The sequence below is a fragment of the Gopherus evgoodei genome, chromosome 4 (genome assembly GCF_007399415.2).
Source record: "Gopherus evgoodei ecotype Sinaloan lineage chromosome 4, rGopEvg1_v1.p, whole genome shotgun sequence".
In the NCBI taxonomy this organism is placed as follows: Eukaryota; Metazoa; Chordata; order Testudines; family Testudinidae; genus Gopherus; species Gopherus evgoodei.
In genome coordinates this window covers 17,209,474-17,233,418 of record NC_044325.1, presented here as the reverse complement: position 1 = coordinate 17,233,418, position 23,945 = coordinate 17,209,474, and the positions used below count along the sequence as shown (strand labels likewise).

Here is a 23,945-nt window from a genome sequence, read left to right as displayed (position 1 = left end):
TTTTCCAAAGCTAGCAGTACCCTTGCTTTTCTGCAAAACATAATAATATGTAATAACCTATGGGATGTTTTCATCCCAGTTGAATCAAGGCACATTACTGGGATTAATTTTTCTATATCTGTCTGTCTGAAGAAGAGCTAAACTAAAACTTTAATCGTGACAGCCTCTGCATCTACAGTACATTTTGAAATATGGTTGATTCTCCATCTATCTGTAGGAAACTTTGGCCAGGGCTTATTTGGTAAAATTAAGTTTAGCATTAATAAGGAATACTGAAATCAGAGCTGCTTTAGGTGAAAGGGCTCTGAAGTAGGCCAGGCACTCACCTTGTGCTAGGTCCCATTTTTTGAGTCTCATTTTTTTCCCCTTGTCATGCTTACTAACAGTCACAACAAATGAATGGAAATTAGTAAAAGGGTGGTGGACTACGCACTACTAATTATATTTAGCAAAGTGAGAATGGGCCATATTCTGTTAGAAGTCTGTTGCCAGCTCCTTCTCATATGTTCTGCTTCTGGTCACCATGGATGTTGGAAGAAAATGTCCACCTCAGATTGAGATACCGAATTACTACCACGTTGAGCTATAGCCAACATGCTGAAACCCTAATTGTAGAAAGGTGGTCCCCAAGGTAGAGCAAGAGGGCACAGAATCCTACAAGACTAGCCATGCAGAAGGAAAGTAGGGGGACTCTCTCTTGCATCAACAACAACGCCCGAAGTTGTGTCCTGCTTTCTTTCCTGGACTTGTCATCCAGAGAAGAAATTTTAAAGACTAGTCATCAGCTGAGCCAAGCCTGAAGTCACAACTGAGAGAGAGAAGAGCCCAACCATCACCCTGCATGCAAAAGAAGCTCAAAATTTTTGCAACATCAGAACTAGTTCTCACCTAAGACGATCATATTAATTAGAGACTCTAAGAAAAAGACATGTGCATTTGTATAGAATTCAGAGATGTCTGAATTCTCTTGACATTCTATTTGTGTGTGTGTCTAACCTTTTCCCTAGGAAGACACTAAAAATCCTCAAATCTGTTATCTAATTAGTAAGAAATTATATTGATTAAAAGTGTTATTCCAAAGCTGTTAAGTGCTTGATTTTAAGAATAATTTCTGCATCTGTATAAAAGTGTCAGGAAGATGCAGACAGTGTATTTAATGTGGGAAGGTGACTAAGCTAAGTAAATAAAATCTAACGTGGATCGTATGGTCTCAGAAACTTAAGGTGGAACAGCTCAGTGGGAAGATATAAAGAAATAATTTTACATATTATACTCCCTTAAAACAAAAGCAAGAGTCAGCTTCTGTCTTTAGCAGACTCTTAGCCAGATTGCCTTTCTTTTAATTTAATCATTCTTCCATAACTTTCCTGTAAAGTATTGAAGTGTAATTCTTGTGAATTTTGATAAATGATTTAATTACCAATCGTAGTAATTGGTGAGCCAGATAAGTTGAACCACTGATATGTTGATTGAGTTTTCAATTGTAACCTTGTTTTAAACATTGCATTGTTTTGTATTTGATTAGTTTTAAGGAAACTACAAATAAAATGAATGACATATTTACTTCATATTTGATTGCCTATCTTTTACTAAATCTATAAAAGCGCATTAGATTTGTTTCTCTCTTGAAATTTCAGTGCAGGAAAACAACCCAGTTAAGAGTTAAAGGTAAATACATTGAATAACCCTGTATTTTAATTAACTAAAATCCTATCACCACTACATAACCTAGAAGTTATATACTACATACTCTTCACTTTGCTATTAGTGCTTTGCCACACAATTTGACTGAGTTCTCAGTAATGGGAAAATTTCTCCCCAGCAGGATCATATTATTTATACTGTAATGTCAGATGAAATAACTGACACAGTTGTGAAGTTCTCAGGATCATATTTAATTTATAAATTCACAGGTAAATACTCAAACTTCAATGAAGATTGACCATATACTGTACATGCAAATAAACTCCTTACATTCTCTTTCTTGAAAGTTTTATGAAATATGCTTAATAATGTGTATTCAAATGTGTGTGTTAGTCTACTAATAGTGGAACAGCCAGTAAAACTACAAATCATAGGAGTTTGTATCTATAAGTTGACACCAATTGTAACTTATTTACTTGGTAAAGTATCCATAGCCTCATTATGTATAACAAAGCAAACATTGTTTTAAATTCAAATTGTCAGTCAGATCACATATGACCAATCCTTGTTTAAAAAAAAAAAAAAAAAGTCTACATACACATCTTGTCATATTCTCATGACTTAATGTGGTTGGCACAAATATGTAGTAAATATTTTCAGGGCTTGTCTACCAAAAACTGTAGTGACAGTAAGGGTGCAGTATTTTGCCATATTATTTGCAGCTAGCAGAACTAGAGATTTTGACAAACTGTATGATTTCTTTAGGGTCTTGAGAAATGTGTTGTATTAATGATTATAGATGCCCTTCATAAGGTTTGCACCTCATAATCTTGTAATGATAGTGTAACAGTTCTTCCTTGTTATCACTAATCATCTTCTTATAGCTTTCATTATCTGAATTATTTTCTGGAGTCTTGTCTTGAGCCTGATCCCCAGAGATGCTGAGCGTCCATAGGCACTTGGCACCCAGCAAGTTCTCAAATTTACCCTTATTTTATAAATACCTTGAATCAGTTAGTGTCTAACTCTGGAAAGCATGGAGTAAATTTTTTTTAATATAAGTGAATTATTAGTTATTTGGTCCACAGATCCATGACTCAGTTATGTGCAGCATTGGAGGTGGACCAAACTTGGCAGTAAGGGAGGTGTGTCTCCTCCACAAAGAAACCAGCAGATTTCATCTTCCTCTTTAGGGTATGTCTACACTGCAGTTAAAAACTTATAGTTGGCCTGTGCTAGCTAACTTGGGCTCATAGGACTTGGACTACGGGGCTGTTTAACTGATGTGTAGATGTTTGGGCTCAGGCTTGCACCCTGGGCTCTAGACCCCGTGAGGGGCGGAGGGTCCCAGAGCTTGGGTTCTGAGCCTGAACATCTGCATCACAATTAAGCAGCTCCTTAGTCCAAGACCAAATCTGCTGGCATGGTCCAGCCCCAGCGTTTTAATTGCAGTGTAGATATACCCTTAAACTGCAGGCAGACAGACCTGCTACAGAACATATATAAAGAAGTGGGGGTGAGGGAAAACAAGGCTGAAATTCTTGAGGTTCTGCTTTTATCAGCAGAGGCAATCGCCTTTTCTATTCCTCCCTTCCTTGCTTATCCGTGTGGAATGCATCATGGGTAAGAAGTGAAAGAAAGCTGGACACTATCTCATGCACCTCCCTCTGCTGATTGAGTGCCTGCATGGACTTCTGTGGTGACCCAGGCCCTTCTCAAGGGCTCTAGGCTGAGACAGCATTTCCTGCAGCCTTCCTCCTTGAGCAGGACAGCTTCCAGGAAACATTGGCAGCACCTCATGGTGAAATTACCCAGACAGAGGCTCCAGGACTGTCATAAGTGGCAGCTCCCTACCACATGAGGGGTGTGTAAGATGAGGCACAATAGCAGAAGGCCAGGTGAGCCTCCCGCCTAGTTGCTGGAGCCCATGCTTATAGTCCTGAATGTTGTCCTGGAGCCCTGCCCAGCCTCTTCCTGACAGCTGCTGCGGCAGCAGGGATATCTCCAGTTTGTCTGCTTCTCATAATTTCTGTGAGCAGCAGGAAAGTGTAAATGACCTGATTCTTAGTTCTCATAGTTGCCTATTAGTGAAAACTGACATGATTCTGGTCAACTTTCACTCTGTGATAGCAAAGCTTAGTACAGCAGGCCAAGGCATTGGCTGTTTCTGTCTAGATTTAAGAAAATAATTAAACTTTCAGATGTGAAGGGAAGGTTATCTCTGCAATCATAAGCTCTGTAAAAGTTACCTGAGAGTTTAGCTAGCAGAAGCTTCTGATCTTGCCATTTCTGAGGGAGGAGAATACTTTTTCCTTCAACTACTTTGGCTGCTATAGCCTACATTTAGAGGATAGGGGCAAAATGTGAATTTTAATGTGATTACATGGATTAAAATCAGTTTTTTTTAGTTCTCAAACATAGAATTACTGTACTACACACAACAAAACAACATTTGGAACCCTGTTCTCATGCTGGAACCTTACTATTAGAAAGAAGGTTGAAAAAGGCCTGGCTTTTTTAAGTGAGAAGGAAGGGAAAACACTTTTTTATTTTAAAGCAGAATTTCCTTTCCACCTATACAGAAAACTGGAGTCTGAACTAAAAGAAATGGCTATCTAGAGTCCTCTTTGGTATTCTCCTCCACTAAGGAAGGGGAACTTTCTGACCCTGGGTCATATTCTTCCAAGACAGATTGTCTGTCTCCTTATTCATGTTTTCAAACAATGATTAAGTGATTAAAAACCTTGGCATTCAGTCAGAAGGGGGAGAAGTTCAAGTTAGGGCACTTCAAGGGCAATATTTTCTGTGTGGATCCAATCAGAAGCTTGCTAACCTACTTTAAGGGATGCAATTAAAGCAGAATGGGAATTTCCCAATAAAAACAGGAGGTATAATATATGAGAGATGAACATCTAGGGATTTGAAAAGGAAAAATCAGATCTGTAAAGTACATATTGTCATGCCTTCATTACTTATGGAAACAATGATACTTTGCAGCATTTGTTTCTGAGGTCAAATGAATAAGTCTCTGGAGAAATTGCCAGCAGTGGCCAGACATTAGTTTACACTTTTTTGCCAGCTCTGTTATGACATTCTCATTATACCTAAAAGACAGCATACCTAGCAAATTTAAAGTTGTCATAATAGACTTCCTCAGCTTCTTTTTTATATTGGATATATTCGTGGATACCCTGAAGTTTTTAACTGGAACTATAATACCTGTAGGCAGAAATCAGACTTCATCTTTGCTTGAGATCATGGAAGACTGATATCCAGGTGAAACAGTTGCTATCTTTGAAAAAATTCTTACGAGAAAAGGCGGGGAGGCTTTTTGGAGCGAGTTCTTGTCGGTGGTGGCTGGATTAGTAGAAAATTGGTTACCATCGTCCAGACTTTAAGAAAGATTTCAAGACTTATTTAATTCAGTTCATTCAGAAATCCTAATAAAAGAATCTGGATATAAGAAGGAAACAGTAAATAAACACTAGTCTGGTCCATCTGTGGTCTTAAATAGATTTATTTATTTATTTATTTTTCATGGATAACACTAGAAACTAAATAGCTATGAGTTTGAACAAATGGAATTCAAAGATGAGTGAAATAGGAAAATTACTACACCAGTAGCCTTTCCATGGCAGAAAATTTCTTATTTGTTAACTTTCTTTTCTCCTACTTAGCACGTCATCTAATGTCATTCATTAATATAATTCCTACACAAAAAAAAATGTTAGCTAAGGTTTCTTAAAGGAAATGGCCACTCACAAACCCTTAAAACCAAAGAAATGTCAATTATGATAATTCTTTTTTAGCCTACCATAACCCCTATTCATCACACTCACCACTTTCACTAACAGACGCCTCCTCTCTCAATACGTCTTCCAACGTGTTCAGTAACAGTACAAACACCTCATTCCTCAGAATCTCACTGTACTGTGAAACCTTAATACTGACATCAATAGACATTTACATGTTGCAGAACATCAGTGCATTGCTGAAATGTATGATGTGGTGTTTTATCATAGAGAAGTTTGTGACTGGAATTAAAGTTTTGAGGTTTTTTTATTTTAGCATAAGATTAGTTTTTAAAACAGTGGCCACCTCTGAAAATATTGGTTTAAATGACTTGCTTAGCATCATATAAGAAATTTTTTGGTAGAGCTGGGTATAGAATACAGTTCTCTAAGGTCCTAGATCAGTGGTTCTCAATTGGCTGCCCACAGGCTGCTTGCAGCCCAATCAGCACAGAGCTGCACCCCATGTGGCATCCTCAGGGCCATTCAGGTAGTATTGGATGTGGCCCACAATGGAGAAGCACTGTCCTAGACCCGTGTCTTGACAACACCACTCCAAAGGGGCAAAGAGGAAAGCATGGAATCATGTAATTAAAGATTATCATTCACTGTATGTCTCGCATTGTCTTAGAGGTGGAGATGCAGGAGTAGCCCATTTTAATGAAAGTATAGCCAAGTATGAAGACTTGGTCTAATCTTTCTGAGAGACAGCATGGCCAAATGCATGAAATTTGGTTTCTGTTCCCAGCTGTGCCAGAAGTGATCTTGAGAACCTTTCAGATCTTCACACGTTTTCCTCTGTGAAAATATTCTGAATGACATTTGTGTACCTCCTGAGGTCTTGCTTAATAAGAAGAGCAGTGAAGCACACCCCTAGTATGTGGATTAAATAAGATTTGAACTTATCTCCTGGATGCCAGTGCACGTTTCCATAGGGAAATTTCTCATATGCTGTTGCAGCTCTGCTGATCTGGCACTTTCTTACTTAAGAAACCACATATTGAAATTACTGTAATTTTGTGGCTTTACTTTGGCATTTTCTTTCTACTTAAGTAGAAGTTGCTAGCACTATGGAAAAGATCCAAGTATCAATCTGTGCCATTATTGGAAAGCTGAGGTGTCTGGGATTCCTGTTTAGCTAAAATCCTAAGCATGTTCCCCAAAGACAACTGGAGTACATAAGAGTTCTGATACATTTTACAAGTCTTAGATTTTGTATAACTCCTAGCACCTGCAGTACTCCTGTGCAAACAGCTACTGTGGTCTGTACTGGACACAGTTCTTTAAATTTATCAGACTGATATTATTTTTGCTATATAGGAAACTAAACTAATCTTGGAAGTATGCCGTGTGTCTTGCGACTGCTTTCCTTTTATGGCTTTGTAAAACTAATGATTCTTAAACAATAAAAGGAACTGCACTCTATTTTGCGCAATACAGTGTTTTGCAAATATGTAGTTTAAGAAAAATGTCTTCCCCTTTGAGTTGTGAAACAGTATACCATCTTAATCTGAGGACTTCAAAACTTCTATTAAAAAGTTTGAAATTTTGTTTATTTCTGGACTCTCAGTACATACCAGTTAAAATGAAACATGTTCTTCCTTCCCAATAATGTAATGTACAGAATCTTGAAAGATTTTTTTCCATGCGGTGTGTTCAAGAAAAGTATTGACATTCATGCTTTAACAAAAACCTTAAAGAATTAAAGTTTTCTTTATGTGGTTTGTAGAAGACAATATCATAATTTTACAGGCTTCCTTATGTAAAGGTCAAGGTGAATGGAGTATGTTCAGACTGTTTCAGGTTTCTCCCTAACTTTGATAAATGCCTGCATATCTCATTTATTTTTATTTTGAATTGAGCCTCCAATGCTCCTTGGATCAGTGGATAATGTTTGTGGTGACTTGGTGTTGTCTCATCTTCTGTGTTCCTAAGGGTTAGCAACAAGAGCAGATGAATTTTTAAGGATCCTAGATTAATGCAGATACCTTTTAATAAGCAAACAAACTGGGAGAAACAGAAACTCAGCAGAGTTCTTTCTATAAATCAGTAATATTCAGTTTCCTTCCAGGCAGCTATCTTAAACAATTTATATTTGATTATAAATTCAGTATTGCTAACCACAAGTGATGAAAAAATCATGTCAGTTTCTCCAAAATCATGAGATTATTTTAAATCATGAGATTTTTAAAATGTATTTTTTTGTCTTCTGGGCTTTGAACCTTTAAGGTTTGTGTTTTCAAGTGTCTCCCCACCCTCAACCCCACCCCCTGAGAATCTTGAGAATAGAAACATTCTCCCCTCCTCCTCTTCACACCTTCCAGTTGGAAGCTGAACTGCTTATGCAATTTCATTACTCCAGAAGCTGAGGCTTATAGCATGAGACAGTTGCAGGTGTTGCTAAAATTGGAATTAATGCATTTCATGAGCTATACTCTTACGTTTAAAAAGTCAAGTATTTGAATCAACTCTGCCACTAAAGGGAAGAGTTAAGGGTTACTGCTTTCCCAGCTGCCTTGTACCACTACGCCTGTAGCCTCAGGGGCAGCTGTGGGGTGAGCTGGCAGTTATATAGTGGGTGCTGTCCCTTCCTGTTGCAGCAGCTCCCCACTGGCCACACACTATGTCACAGGGGAGGGAGGAGAGTTAACACCAGCTGCTCTCCCACACATTTCCTGCCATACTATGGGACACCCTGGGAGAGCAGCACAGGAACTTGAATGGCTCTGTCTGAAGCTAGGAGAGTACCTAGTGAAGGATGGCTCCCCTTCCCCAGAGAGCCATGCAGATCATAAAAAGGTAGTGGGGAGAGAGCAGAAACTGAAAACGCACAATCAGTTATGTTCTCTGATTCTCTGCCACAGAGCAGGTTAGACCAGCTTGGGGTCTATGAAGTTTAGAGTTGTTGGAACTTGTTTTAGATATTGTCTGGAAAGGATATTAAATTTAATTTCAGTCTCTGCCACCCTATCGCCTTTCAGGGACACCCTATCACAACAGCCTGCTGTGTATGGATAAACTCTTTTTCAGTAGGGTGCCTTCAGAGTTCTGCTTCAAGGGGTTCTATTTCCCCCTACTTCTTCATTCCAAAAAAGAAAGAAGGTTGACGTCTAATATTTATATCTGACATCTCAACAAATTCATCTGCTGCTTCAAATTTCAGATGGCTACCCTTTCTTCAATAATCCTTTCTAATAAGCCTGTGAATTGGTTTGTGACACTTGACTTACAGAAGCTTATTTCCATGTGGCAGTTCATTTGGCTCATAGGAAGTATCTATTTCATGGTCAATGGACTCCATTACCAATTGAGAAGCCTACTTTTCAGTCTTTCAGCAGCTTCAAACATGGTTAGCAAATGCCTCTCTGAGGTGATAGCATATCTGAGGGGACACAGCCTTCAGGTGTTCCCCTTTCCTGATAACTGGTTGATTCAATGGGCATACTTCCCAACAGAGAGAGTCACATAGTTCTTCAGCTGTTTTCCCATATAGGTCTCACAATCAACTGCAACAAATTTATTCCCACCCCCTACTCAGAGGAGCAAGGTTGGACTAAGTGTTATCTAAAGTGTACTTTCCTTGAGGTTTTGTACAATAAAACATTTCATTTCAAACCTCTGTCAGCCAAAAACATGCGTGACAATCTGCCTCACCTTACTAGATCACATGGCAGCATGTCCTCAGGACTCCATATTCAAGACTCCACCTCCATCCTATTCAGGGGGCTGATATTAGTTTTATCAACCAATCAGGCACAGCATGGACTACTGGTAGAAGTACCAAAAGTGCTGCCATCTCCGTGTTGGTGGACAGACCTTCAGATCTGTCAAGGTGTTCTATTCCACCCACCTGCCCCCTTAGATTCATTGTAACAGATGTGTTCAAGCAGGACTGAGGTGCACAGTAGGACAACCTCCAAATACAGGAGGTTTTTGGGGCTTTGGATGCAGTCTCAGTGATACAAATAAATTAGAAGTCCAGAACTGTTTGTCTAGTTTGCAAGACTTTCCTACCCTTGCTTTGGTGCACCACTGTTCAGGTCCTAACAGACAATCCAACTGTAATGCACTATATAAACAGCAAGAAGGGGAAGCATCTGCCCCACTATGATGGAAAGTGGTTCTTTTGTTGGCATGATGTATTTTTTTCCATTGAGTCAGTCTGATATCCCTTCATTTGCTGGCTGCTCAAAACAATTTGGCAGATTATCTCAGCAGGAGGGTTTAGTCACCCACGAGTGGGATTTGAAAGACTTGGTTCTGCAGCAAATATTTCTGAAATAGTGGGTCTCCTCAATAGACTTATTTGGCTGTAAAAATATTTTTAAGGATCTTGTAAAATGTGCGAAAGTGCATCTGAGTTATTTATGTATCATTAAAAGGATGCTAGCAAAGGTTTAATTAGTGTTTCTAGATTGCTTTTAATGCAGTCTTGCTGTAGTAGATGAGGAATCCTGTGGCACCTTATAGACTAACAGACGTTTTGGAGCATGAGCTTTCGTGGGTGAATACCCACTTCCTCAGATGCATGTAATGGAAATATTCAGGGGCAGGTATATATATGTGTGCTAGCAAGCAAGCTAGAGATAACGAGGTCAGTTCAATCAGGGAGGATGAGGCCCTGTTCTAGCAGTTGAGGTGTGAAAACCAAGAGAGGAGAAACTGGTTCTGTAATTGGCAAGCCATTCACAGTCTTTGTTCAATCCTGAGCTGATGGTGTCAAATTTGCAGATGAACTGGAGCTCAGCAGTTTCTCTTTGAAGTCTGGTCCTGAAGTTTTTTTGCTGCAGGATGGCCACCTTAAGGTCTGCTATAGTGTGGCCAGGGAGGTTGAAGTGCTCTCCTACAGGTTTTTGTATATTGCCATTCCTAATGTCTGATTTGTGTCCATTTATCCTTTTCCGTAGAGACTGTCCAGTTTGGCCGATGTACATAGCAGAGGGGCATTGCTGGCATATGATGGCGTATATTACATTGGTGGATGTGCAGGTGAATGAACCAGTGATGGTGTGGCTGATCTGGTTAGGTCCTGTGATGGTGTCGCTGGTGTAGATATGTGGGCAGAGTTGGCATCGAGGTTTGTTGCATGGATTGGTTCCTGAGCTAGAGTTATTATGGTATGGTGTGCAGTTACTGGTGAGAATATGTTTCAGGTTGGCAGGTTGTCTGTGGGCAAGGATTGGCCTGCCACCCAAGGCCTGTGAAAGTGTGGGATCATTGTCCAGGATGGGTTGTAGATCCTTGATGATGCGTTGGAGGGGTTTTAGCTGGGGGCTGTATGTGATGGCCAGTGGAGTCCTGTTGGTTTCTCTCTTGGGTTTGTCTTGCAGTAGGAGGCTTCTGGGTACACGTCTGGCTCTGTTGATCTGTTTCCTTATTTCCTCATGCGGGTATTGTAGTTTTGAGAATGCTTGGTGGAGATTTTGTAGGTGTTGGTCTCTGTCTGAGGGGTTAGAGCAGATGCGGTTGTACCTCAGTGCTTGGCTGTAGACAATGGATCGTGTGATGTGCCCGGGATGGAAGCTGGAGGCATGAAGGTAGGCATAGCGGTCGGTGGGTTTTCGATATAAAGTGGTGTTAATGTGACCATCACTTATTTGCACCGTGGTGTCAAGAAAGTGGACCTCCCGTGTAGATTGGTCCAGGCTGAGGTTGATGGTGGGGTGGAAGCTGTTGAAATCATGGTGGAATTTTTCCAGAGTCTCCTTCCCATGGGTCCAGATGATGAAGATGTCATCAATGTAGCGTAGATAGAGAAGGGGTGTGAGTGGACCACCATGATTTCAACAGCTTCCACCCCACCATCAACCTCAGCCTGGACCAATCTACACGGGAGGTCCACTTTCTTGACACCACGGTGCAAATAAGTGATGGTCACATTAACACCACTTTATATCGAAAACCCACCGACCGCTATGCCTACCTTCATGCCTCCAGCTTCCATCCCGGGCACATCACACGATCCATTGTCTACAGCCAAGCACTGAGGTACAACCGCATCTGCTCTAACCCCTCAGACAGAGACCAACACCTACAAAATCTCCACCAAGCATTCTCAAAACTACAATACCCGCATGAGGAAATAAGGAAACAGATCAACAGAGCCAGACGTGTACCCAGAAGCCTCCTACTGCAAGACAAACCCAAGAGAGAAACCAACAGGACTCCACTGGCCATCACATACAGCCCCCAGCTAAAACCCCTCCAACGCATCATCAAGGATCTACAACCCATCCTGGACAATGATCCCACACTTTCACAGGCCTTGGTGGCAGGCCAATCCTTGCCCACAGACAACCTGCCAACCTGAAACATATTCTCACCAGTAACTGCACACCATACCATAATAACTCTAGCTCAGGAACCAATCCATGCAACAAACCTCGATGCCAACTCTGCCCACATATCTACACCAGCGACACCATCACAGGACCTAACCAGATCAGCCACACCATCACTGGTTCATTCACCTGCACATCCACCAATGTAATATACGCCATCATATGCCAGCAATGCCCCTCTGCTATGTACATCGGCCAAACTGGACAGTCTCTACGGAAAAGGATAAATGGACACAAATCAGACATTAGGAATGGCAATATACAAAAACCTGTAGGAGAGCACTTCGTGACTCATGGAATAGATGGTTATAAAACATTTAAAGTGTTCTGGGATAACTGCAATTCTAAACACTCCTTTGAATAAATATAACTTCTGTTTTCCTGCACTACCACCATTTTTTGAAAAATATGCAGACAATTAATTGTTTAACAAAGCTTGTAAAATCTTCAGACAGTAAACTATGTCCTCTTTTCGACAAAAGATTGCAAGGTACTGTACAAATATTGTGATACGTTATTTTTCCCACTTCACAGATGGGTAAACTCAATATTGTGTAAAACACTTTCTGATCACAATCTGAAAACTCTTTGGATCTACAAACACATTTCATGAAGTTTGAGTATGAATAAACCCATATAGCCATCTTAATTAAAGTGGTGTCTTTTGAAGGGTTAGTGCAACTACTGTTTAAATACTTGGCGGCAGCAGCATCATGTTTTATAGATTGCAGCATGCGTTTTGAATGGAAATGGAGAATGTGCTATGTTGTATTTTTGACTCGAAGGATGTTGCACCTACTGGGTGTCCTCTGTCAACCTTAGCTTTTTCTTAAAATGTCAGATGGTACATTGTTAGCAAGTTATTCTCATAAAATAGGTTAGCACTAGTCTCTCTCCTGTCATTGCTACTTTGAAATCAGTAAAACTGATGTGGAGTACCTCTTTGGAGTGCTTAATCACAACAGTAATTTATCAGTGTTGTACCTTGTCACAGGATATTGTATTATAAATAATTTTACTAGATCATAGGAGACCTCCAATGCCACTAAGGATTTGTCATCTTGGATGCATCTTGTTTACCAGTTCCTTGATACCTATTGAATATTAAATACTATTTTTGATTTTAGGAACTCTTAACTTCAGATGAATGATTTACTTGTATTGAATTGTGGAACATTTCTCATACAGGTATAAATTTTCCAGAACTATGAACTGAACAAGCAGAGGTCCAGTTATGGGCATAATTTTTGCAGGGTCCAAACTTAAATTTTGAAATGTTCTAAAATCATATTCCATTTCATATATTCAATTAGTTTAAATTGAGTTTGCTTATTTACGGTATACAGTAGAACTTTAGCGTTATGAACACCTTGGGAATGGAGGTTGTTCATAACTCTGAACCAAATGTTACGGTGATTTCTTTCAAAAGTTTGCAACTGAACATTGACTTAATACAGCTTTGCAGAGCTATGCAGAAAGAAATACTGCTTTCCCTTTATTTTTCAGTAGTTTTCTTTTAACACAGTACTGTACTGTATTTGCTCTTTCTTTCTTCCCTCCCTCCCTCCCCATCTCTTCTGCTGTCCGATTGCATACTTCTGGTTCCAAATGAGATATATGGCTGACTGATCAGTTCATACTGAGGCTGTACTGTAGCTTTTTAAAAGCAGTGGTGCCTTCTCTAAAATACCTCTATTTTTAATTACCCCCCCCCCCCAATGAAGCACTGTCTTAAACTCAAGGATCTGGTGTACAGTCAGCCTAATCTGCTGACTTTGCTGATTAAAATAAATGTTTTTACTGGTAAACTGAGCAGAGTTGATCTGGAACTGTCAGATATTGAACCACACTTTTTTTTTTAAATCACTTTTCAGAGAAGCAGCATGCTTTTTTCATAGTCAGTTATTTTATGCCTCTGCCTTGCTTAGTTAGTTGTTGGGGAGGAAAAAAAGTTTAATTCAACTTCAGGTACAAATGTTGGTCTGTTGTAACAAAATAAGCAGTGAGCGTTGGTACTGTAGCTGATATAACTTTGTCATTTTGCAGATAGATTTTGGAAGATGAGTGATTTTCTGTACCTCCTAGAAGAGAGCCAGTAATTAAAAATACAGTCTAAACTTTTAGTCTGTGCATGACCACTATAGGCATGTTCTGGTTCTTTAGAAAATAAGGCTTTTCTTCTTTCTATTACTTTCCACAGACAAACAAAAAGTACTGTATGATCGGGTGAAAGATTCTAGCAAGGATTACTTGTAAAAATCTAGGTAGCATTACTCTCCAGGAACAGCTACTCCTCTCCTGTAATAATGTTAGGAAGTAATGACGGTAATAATAATTTCAACATTATGATGGCAAACCAGCTCAGGGTCCCATTGTGCTAGGCACAGTATGAACACGCAGAAAATGATGATAAGCTTGCGATCTAACAGATAAGAGAATAAGGCCTTGTCTACACAACAGAGTTTTTTGTTGGCAAAAGCTGCCTTTTGCTGACAAAACGGGAGGTGTACACAGTACAAAGCTACTTTTGGTGGCAAAACAAAACCACCTCGATGAAAAGCATAAAGCTTTTTATAGCTTTTAGATAGGTCGGTCAGCCTGCTGTCTTCCTCCACTCAGACACACCACTACCCTTTCCCTCCCCCTCACCCCTTTCAGTTGAAAAGCTGACAATCTGCTAGGATGCCCCTGGAATGATGAGATTGAGAAACCTGCATCATGTGATGCTGTACCTGCCCCATGAGGCATTGCAAACCCTTCTCAAAGCACCCTGCGGCCAGTTGCACAGTGGGACAGCTACTCCAGCACGCTGCTCTCTATGTCAATGCAAGAGCTGTTCGTGTGGATGCACTTTACCGACACAATGAGCTAGTGAGGGAGATGCAACAGCGGTTTTAATTAAAGCGACATAAATTTTACCGACAAAACTTTGTAGTATAGACAGGGCCCAAGTGGACAGACAAAGGAAAAAAATGACCAACTGCCTAGCCTGATCATGAGAGAGACCAAAAGCAAAAAGTATTTAGACTTGAATATTAAAATCTGATGCAAACTTCCAAAACAGAGTTGGTTGGGTATGATGATGATAATATGTGAATAGTGCCCAAAATGTTTTAAACTCTGTCTCTACTCTCAAGAACCTACATCCTTACTCAGAACTGTCCCTTGGGTAGGGCAAATCGGGGCAACTGCTCTGAGCCCCGTGCTTTGGGGTGCCCTGCCTGCTGGTGTGATTGGCCGGTGTGGTCAGTCCTGGACGAGACGAATCGGTGCTCCAGGCCTTGCACCCCTCCTAGGGATGGTGTTACAGTATTATAATTATGTTACATACCTTCATAATGTTCTAACTTTGTATGATGCTTAATTGATTTAAAAAAATATGGTGCTGCCCAGCAGTGCCTGTACTGTAAATAGAATAGAAAAGCAGACATAGGGAAGGGGGTAGGAAAGAGAGACAAGAGTTAAAATAAATGAATACATATAGTGAGGAAATGATGTAAGCTCTGACACTTAAGTAAAAACAGAGCCTTGAGCAAGAGGAGAAATAGTAAACAGCACTAGGGTATAAAGCACTTAAGCATGTGTGCAACTTCAGAACTACTTAGGTGCTTAAAGTTAAGCATGTGATTTAGTCCTATTGACTTTAATAAAGTTGCATAAATGCTTAAGTGCTTTGCTGGGTCAGGACCTAACTTGATAGTGGAAAGTAGAAGTAGTTTTTGAAGTGGGCTTTAAAAGAAGAGTTGAGAGCATTGGAGACCTGATTCAAAACTCACTGAAATCAGTGGAAGCAAGTTTCTTGGGATTTGGGGAGTGGGGAATTATCACTGGAGTGAGAGATATGAGAGTCAGTCAACAAGAGTTGAGTTGAAGGAGAGGAAGAACAGACTCACTCCAGATGCTTGGAGAGAAAAGGAATGAGGAAGAGATTGTATTGGTAAGGAAACAAACAAGTGAGGCTTTCTTTAGGATAGGGAAAATAGTATGCAATGATTTTGTAGCACCAACATGCAGGAACTCCTTTTTGTGGAGATTTAATACATCATGGAAGCAACTAATATTTCCGTAAATCAGAGAAATGTTCCACTCCCCTCAGTCCGGGCTGTAGGCTATAGCTAACTTTATTAGAACTGTTCTGTGTAGTTTAAAATGGTATTTGAAATATGAGATCTGAGTGTGGTGTAGTTATTCATTGCTAAATCATTTTCATGGAGTATATACTTATTGCTTATGATTCTAATACAATCTCTTTTTTGTTTTTTTTCCAGTATCCTCTTATGTATGGTCTGATTCTTGTGATCTGTTGGTGTTCTCTGGTTTGTTTTAGTCGAATTTACATGGGAATGCACTCAATTTTGGTAAGAGAAACACCACACACAAATCTGTTACTTTACGTAATGACGACAACATATACCTGCTTTCATATCCCTCTGTAATATTCAGATATTTAAACTACACTAAGGTATCTTGTGCACTGGTAATCTGAGGGGCTTTTTTCAGCATATGTTACTATATGTGGATCCAGTACTCTATTGTTAAATTTAAATGAAATAAATTGTTTATAATTATATAATTTATTAGCAAATAGAAAAACTGTGCAGTCAACAAAGATTTTACCTAGTAACTTTATAAGTGTGCAGAAAAGGCAGCTGTCTAGAACCCTAGATGCTTTTGACATAATTTTTTAAAATAATTACTTAACTAAAACTAGCAAAATGTGTGCCCTTATTAAGAGGTAATAGTTTATTGCTGATTGGGTTTGTAACTAAAAACATTTTCACCACACATACTTAAAAACAAAATAAATTGTATAGAGCATTTTTCACATAGTAAGACTGGTTGAAGGACCAATATTATGGTTAAAAATTCCATATCAATCTTGTTAACTTATATAGATTATTTACACAATTAAAATTAATTGGCACTTTTGTTTGCAGTTTCAGAGCAGAAGTCAAGGACTAACAGGCAAAGGGACAAAATTGCCCCCTCCCTCTTTGATAGCTCATCCAGAGAAGGGTTGAAATACTTTGTTAGGGCATGAGGAAAGCTTTTCATGCTCATTCAGCTTTCACTTGTTGCCTTGGCACTTTGCAAAAGCATCAAGTTAAATCTTATTTAAGGGAAGAAGACTTTCATGCTACTGCACACTGGGAAGAGAATGTACTTGGTCAGTAGTTTTGTGTTGCCTTGATATTCTGGAAGACATCTGCATAGGGAGAAGCCCTTTGACTCCCATTTCCACTGCTGCTTTTCTTCTTAGGCCTCGTCCAGACTAGGGGAGGAAAATCGATCTTAGATACGCAACTTCAACTACGTGAATAACGTAGCTGAAGTCGAATATCTAAGATCTAATTACTCACCCGTCCAGACGGCGCGGGATCGATGTCCGCGGCTCTCTGTGTCGATTCCGGAACTCTGTTTGGGTTAATGGAGTTCCGGAATCGATGTAAGCGCGCTCGGGGATCGATATATCGCGTCTAGTCTAGACGCGATATATCGATCCCCGAGCAATCGATTTTAACCCGCCGATACGGCGGGGTAGTCTGGACGTGGGCTTAGCCATAATCCTATTTTTGTGACATACCTTTGTATGGATTAGACTAATACTATGCTGCTTCTGCCTTTGTATTAACAGTCAGTAATGCAGCATGATGATGGCTTTATAGCACCAAAAAAGATACACATTGACGGAGTAACCCTTTTTCAAACACACAACTTTGGTAATTCACAAACGTGGTAACCAAATTATGAAATACATCTGGCAGGTCAACTTGTTTCTTAGTCATGATATATCAAAAATTACCCAAGTAGGGCAGTCCCCTTTTTATAAAAAAAAAAAAAAAAGACAATGCTTAATAAATAAAGCATATTCAGTACAAGTACACCTTTACCCCGATATAACATGGTCCTTGGGAGACCAAAAAAAGTCTCATCGCATTATAGGCGAGACCACGTTATATCCTCTGTTCCTTGTTCCCTGACCGCCCCCTTGAGAGACCCCCATCCCTAATCACCCTTAGGACCCCACCCCCTACTCAACCCACCTGTCCCCTGACTGTTCCAATCCCTATCTGCCTCCCCACCCCCTAACAGGCACTCATCGGCAGCGGAGGAAAGCGGAGCAGCCGAGCCCAGCCCACTCCACTCCTCCACCTCCCAGGTGTGGTGCTCCGCTTCCTGCTGCAGCCAAGTGTGGGGAGGTTGGGGAAAGGACGCCCCCCCATACTCACCTGCAGCGGGAAGCAGAGCACTGTGGCTGGGAGCTGGCGGAGTGGAGCGGGCTGGTGCCGGGCTGCTCTGTTTCTGCTGCTGCTGGTGAGTGTGGGGGGGGAGCTGAGCGACACGGATGGGGCCGGGGCAAGGAAAGCACAGTGGGCTGCTCCCAGTACCCCGCTAATCCCCCGGGCCACTCCGGGACTGCGGGCCTCCAAAAGTGCCCTCCCACAGCTCCTGCCCCCTATGCCCTGGGGGGGAGCCCCTGACCGCTCCTGAGACCCTCTACCCCTTATCGAACCCCCCAGCCTGGCCCAGCACCCTTAATATGCTGCTCAGAGCAGCATGTCAGAGGTTTGCCGTCTTGTATGTGAGTCGCGTTATATCAGGGTAGAAGTGTATAACAATAAGTCTGTGACACAGCAGAATCATTTGAATAACAAACTAGTATTCAAATAAATGGATTCTTCCTAACGTATTACAGCTGGGTATTTCTACATACTGTAAATAGTAGAGATATCAGTACTTTGTTGTTGCAATCCCAGAGTGTACTTGCTAAGGAATTCTGTTGTAGGCCTAGTGACTATTAGTAATATCTAACTGTGACACTATCTGCTAGTTTGTTTTTTTTTAAAGTTACCAAACTTTGTTGCTGTTTATTCCATTCCTACTTGGCAATCTTTCACAGTGGGTTTTACCTTTGTCTCATTCTTAGGAGTGCAGATACCAGAACTTGGCAGCTTCAGATGGGGCTTAGGACCACTTCTTTGAAAACCAGTCCCAGAAACCATCTCTGCTGAATCTTAGGCTCTTTGTACATTGCATTAGAAAAGGAGCAAGTACAATTCCTTCCCCTACTATTAGAACAAAACTAGATACATTGTGAAGGGTTAAATGTAAGAAAAAGGAGATTTCAAACATGTGGAAGGATCTCTACCTACAAAGCAACTAAACTATTCTCCATGCTAATGTAAATTACAATCTTAAATGAATTATTGAAATAGTTATTTCCAAGTTGGATATGAAAGAAATCCTAAAAATAAAGTATATCATACTAAATGATTGTATCTTATCTCCTCTCAACAGGATGTTATTGCTGGATTTCTGTATGCTATTCTCATCTTGGTTGTCTTCCATCCAGCTGTGGACCTGATTGATAACTTCAATTTAACTTACAAGTATGCACCACTAATTATCATCAGTCTTCATTTAGCCTTGGGGGTTTTCTCTTTCACTCTTGACACCTGGAGCACATCACGAGGAGATACAGCTCAGATTCTGGGTTGTGGTGCTGGAGTTGCTTGTGGATCTCATTTTAATTACATGTTGGGTCTAATGCAAGATCCTTCCCCAGATACATTGCCTTTAATTCCTCCCTCCATCACTGTGACTTTATTTGGAAAAGCCATATTGCGGTTATTGATTGGAGTAGTACTGCTATTGTTAACAAGAATAGTGATGAAGAAAATCACCATCCCACTGGCCTGTAAAATGTTCTCTATACCATGTGGTGATATACGACAAGCACGGCAGCGCATGGAGGTTGAACTACCCTATCGCTATATTACATATGGAATGGTTGGGTTTTCTCTCATGTTTTTGGTTCCTTGCCTGTTTCTTTTTATTGGTCTTTCTTGATGTAGACTTATTCACTTGACAAGGGAAGAAGGGAGGTAGTTGCTTAATGTAAAAAAATGTGCACCTGTTCGCTATTGGCAGACTTGTGAACTTTGCTTTAGCAGGGACTTTAACAGCAATATAGGACAGGCACTGCATTTAAAGGAAATTGCACATCTTAGGTATGGTGTCAGGCCAAAAGCCAAAAATTACTCTCCTGAGAAGTGCTATACTCTGTAAATGCCATGTCTATTCTTATTGCTCTAATGAGGTGTGTGTGTGTGTGTATATATACATGCAGTACATATATACGTGTGTGAAACATACATTATACTGTACTTGTATACTTTGGCATATTGCAAAGGTGTCTGACAGCTGATCAGAAAGTTCCATTTGTGTTTGATTTAAGTCACTTCATAATAACTTACCACTTATTGAACAACAAACAGCTAATGGAACAGCTTATGTGTTTTCCTCCATTCTTCCCCAAACTCAGTTGTTTATATAGATGGCATTTCTAATGGACCAAACTTGCAGTGAGATGAGTTGTAAAAACTGAAGTTATTTCCTTCAATCCCTTCCACAAAATAAAATGTCTAGGTTGACATTGGTTTTAGGTATAAATAAAACTATTCGATTCAGGTACTGTATTTTATGGCTTAATAATTGTGCCTTTCTGTTGCTAAATTAAGAAATGCTATATACTGTGATGTAAAAATATGACAGCTAATTTTATTTTAAGTCATACATAATTAGGCAGATATTTTTAAATGTAGATGTCCACATATTAGAATGGTTAATTTTAACTATACTGATCACAATTTAGCTTATTTAAAATTATATAGATGGAATGAGCTAAACAGTGAATCACTAAGCTCAACAGGTTGTGAATGGACAATAATTCCCTTTTGTAAGTATTTTTTATGTGCATTGTCAGTTACTGGTAGAGGATATATTTTTCTGCAAATTGTCTTAATAGTTTATATACTAGACAGGTATGTCCAATAGTAAGAAATTATAAACAATAACAATGCACACCCTAGCAATAAATGGCCTCATTTGTTTTGTTATTCCAAACTGATTTTAAAAGGGCCACTATTTTTAGAGGTGTACGTAAGAAGAGATCCTCTTATCTTGGCTTTAAAAAAATTATATAAATTTTATGCACAAATTGCATATATTGTAGTTCAAGAAGTCTTACCACTTTTATCCATACCTAGACAAAATATATAAAGGTCAAAGCAAATTTCATTGTGATCATTCTATAATAAATTAAACCAAGTGTTTGAAGCAAAGACAACAGCATTGTGAATGCATAAACTATTTGTGCACATCGGGGTTGTTTTGAATGGCTTATAACAGTAATGCACTTTTCAGTTTTATAGTGCCCTCTTTTCTGCTGATAGTCTGAGGATTGCATCTTACTTATCTAATTTTACATGAACCTGGGATTTGAATTTCATTTTGTCCATATGATTGTTTAGGTTCACGTGTTGCCTAAGCGATATGTCAGGAGTTGTTGCAATGTTGTAGTATTCTGACAAGACATAGCTTGTGTTGTGTATGCATATTATATGTTCAGGAAAAACCTTAACTTGATTAAAAGCTTTCTGTTCTAGCTTAGCTATTCACTTTAAGGTATAGTTTTGTCGAGGATTACTTGGAATTGAAACTTTTTAATTTGGAGATATGAACTCCACACTCTATTAATAATATGTATATTAACAAAACTTAGTAAAGGCACTGACTGACTTCCTATATCTTTCTTATTAGATCAGTCAGTAGATCTTCTTATGGTATCCTGACATCTGAACTTTTCAGATGTGCATTTAGAATGCACTGTTGTTTATGAATGTATTCCACCATGTTCAGTGGGTTAAACCACTAACTCTTTTTAATAGGTGAAGAGATTTTTAGCTTGCAAAAAAAACCAACTTGGTTAGCTTGTTTCAGTACTTGTGTATTTATGATTTTCTATCTATTCCTTTATTACAGTTTTGTGCTTAATGTGCAGTAGAAGTTAAATCCCATTTCCAAGGTGTTGAGAGAGGAGATTTTTTTTTGTACTGGTATGGGTTTGGATTTATACTTGCATGTTCTGAGCAAATAACTAGGGAGAATATATAAAAAGGCTTTCTTCCTTTAAAGCCCCGAACAGATAATTTGTAGCTCATGTAATATTAAATTGGCCCTGCTAGAGGTAGAAATAATATTTTTAGAATGGTTTCCTTTTCTTTTAAATAGCCTGGCTTTACTGTTCTAGTGAAGAATGTTTAAATAGTAATACAAAAGGGCAGTTGTACAAGAACTAATTGTTCCAAGTAAAAAAAATGCACTCATGGTTTATAGGAACTTGAAATTCAAAGCATGGGATTGCTCTTAAGGCCGAGTTTATAGTTGTGCTGCACTGTTATACCATGAATGCAAAAGAAATCTCAGTTGCTGAGAAAGCTCAGTGTGTAGTAGCTATAAAATCACATGCAGTCATGGTTTCCAGAGTAGGAAAAATGGCACTGTAGTTTGTTCTACTGTTACTCTGTATATGTTTATATTTTGTACATTGCATTTGGTAGTTTTAAAATGTCATTTCTCATGCACAGAGTAGTTTATTCTACAGGAAAAATGTACATCCAAATGTCAATTTATATAGCACTTTTACAATCCTGTCCTTAGATTATTGCTGCTTATTCGAGTTTACATGAAAATGGAATATTAAAACCTTTCTTTCGCGTTTTATAAGGGGGTTGGATCTTGTGGGTAGTGTAACAGAAGATGCCATGCAATTACAGAAAGCAGTATGAGGCAGGGAAAAGAGGCAGAAATGCAAACTTTTAGCAAAGTTGAACTTTAAAGAAAGTTCATATGAACATTTGATCGAAAGTCTAATTTTGTTTTGTGGTTATATTTTCCAAAATGATTCCTCCAAATCTGTAATTAACACTTGGCAGTTGATATAACGTGAATGTTTTAATTGGCCTAAACAGACGTTCTATCCCTTTATCGTGGGAGATTAACATAAAAAACAAAGGCTTGTAGTTGGAATATCAGCTTGTACCAAAATTAAAAAAAAAATGCTTTAAAATGATGGTGGTTAGCAGTCTCTTCAGAGTGGGAATACACTTGAAAGAACTTGTGGAACTTTTATGAGGTAGTATGAGAACTTAATTATTCAGATATAACTGCTAGAAAACGTTTCTCAATTTGGGATACTATTTAAACTTTTAGGAATATGCTGTTTCTCTAAAGAAGTAGAGCTACATCCATTACTAAAAGATATTAGACTATTATATTTTGAGTTGGGTTTTTTAGGTTACTATATGCAATTTAAATACGACTGAAAATAATGTTAATATAGGGCCTAATTTGGAAAAGAATTTTCCACAAAGCCAAAGAGGCTCCAAAATATTGACTTGTATGTCAGCCTTAAGAATGGAAAGCAAGATGAATTTATTTCTGACCTGGCGCTTAAATAAGACTAAGATATGTATTACACTGTCTTTAAAAAAATGTAACTTTTTCATGTTTACAGTATAACTACCACTTTTGCTTCCTAAACTAATGTTGAGCTGGTTTGTTTTTATGCAGTCATGTACAAGGCTCTTAAGCGTTTGATCATATTTGCCTTATTACTTAATTTGCTAATAGCATTTTTTAAAAAAAGAGGTATTTTAAAGGTAAATTGGCAAACCAAAAGTAACTTTTGCTTTGTTTTAAGTTTACTTGGACTTTTCCTTTTAGGTATAGCTTTTTTCTGAAAGCTAGAAAGATATATTTTAAAAATCGCATCTCTAATGTACTTTTTTAACCACAACAGTGTTAATTGTCCAGATTTTAAAAGTTGTCATTTTTTCTTTTTTGCTGTTATATTTTAAATTTGCTTCTGTGTTTTTGTTACTTATTTCCTGGTTTTATGTCCCAGAGAGGGTCCTATACTATTTGTAAGCAAATACAAACATTCTATTACCTATGTAAAGATTTTGTCATTTTGAACTTGTAAATATTTAAGGGCTGTTAGTGGCTCAAGTTCATGAGAACAAGCCATGCATGCTGTAAGTAAATCCATATATTGTGCTAAAAGTGGTTTTATCTCCGTATTTGCTTTCTAAATATGAAAGACAGGCAAGATTTTTAATTCAAATATTTTAAGGTATTAGTAATCAACACATGGGAGGACATAGATGCCCAGCTCCCATTAATTTAGCTGGGAGTTTTTAAATCCAAGTCCATGCATACTGAGTGGAAAATTAACCTTTAAAGGCTTGACCCTGCTGTAGTATGCAGACGTATGTCACTGTGCATGTGGAGTAGCTAACCGTATAAGATACAACTATAACATACT

The 23,945-nt window shown here is 38.9% G+C and overlaps 2 protein-coding genes across 2 annotated transcripts in view; both read left to right on the top strand.

Moving 5' to 3' along the window:
• SGPP1 (sphingosine-1-phosphate phosphatase 1) overlaps positions 1–23,259 on the top strand; it is a 31,682-nt gene extending 8,423 nt beyond the window's left edge. Inside the window, exons 2-3 of the mRNA XM_030558550.1 lie at positions 16,045–16,134; positions 19,076–23,259. Of these exons, the coding sequence (XP_030414410.1) occupies positions 16,045–16,134; positions 19,076–19,627 (642 nt within the window). The 3' untranslated portion in view covers positions 19,628–23,259. The remainder of the gene's footprint in view (positions 1–16,044; positions 16,135–19,075) is intronic.
• Positions 1–23,945, top strand: part of WDR89 (WD repeat domain 89) — a 91,950-nt gene that overhangs the window by 7,556 nt on the left and 60,449 nt on the right. The gene's annotated exons all lie outside the window — the stretch shown is intronic.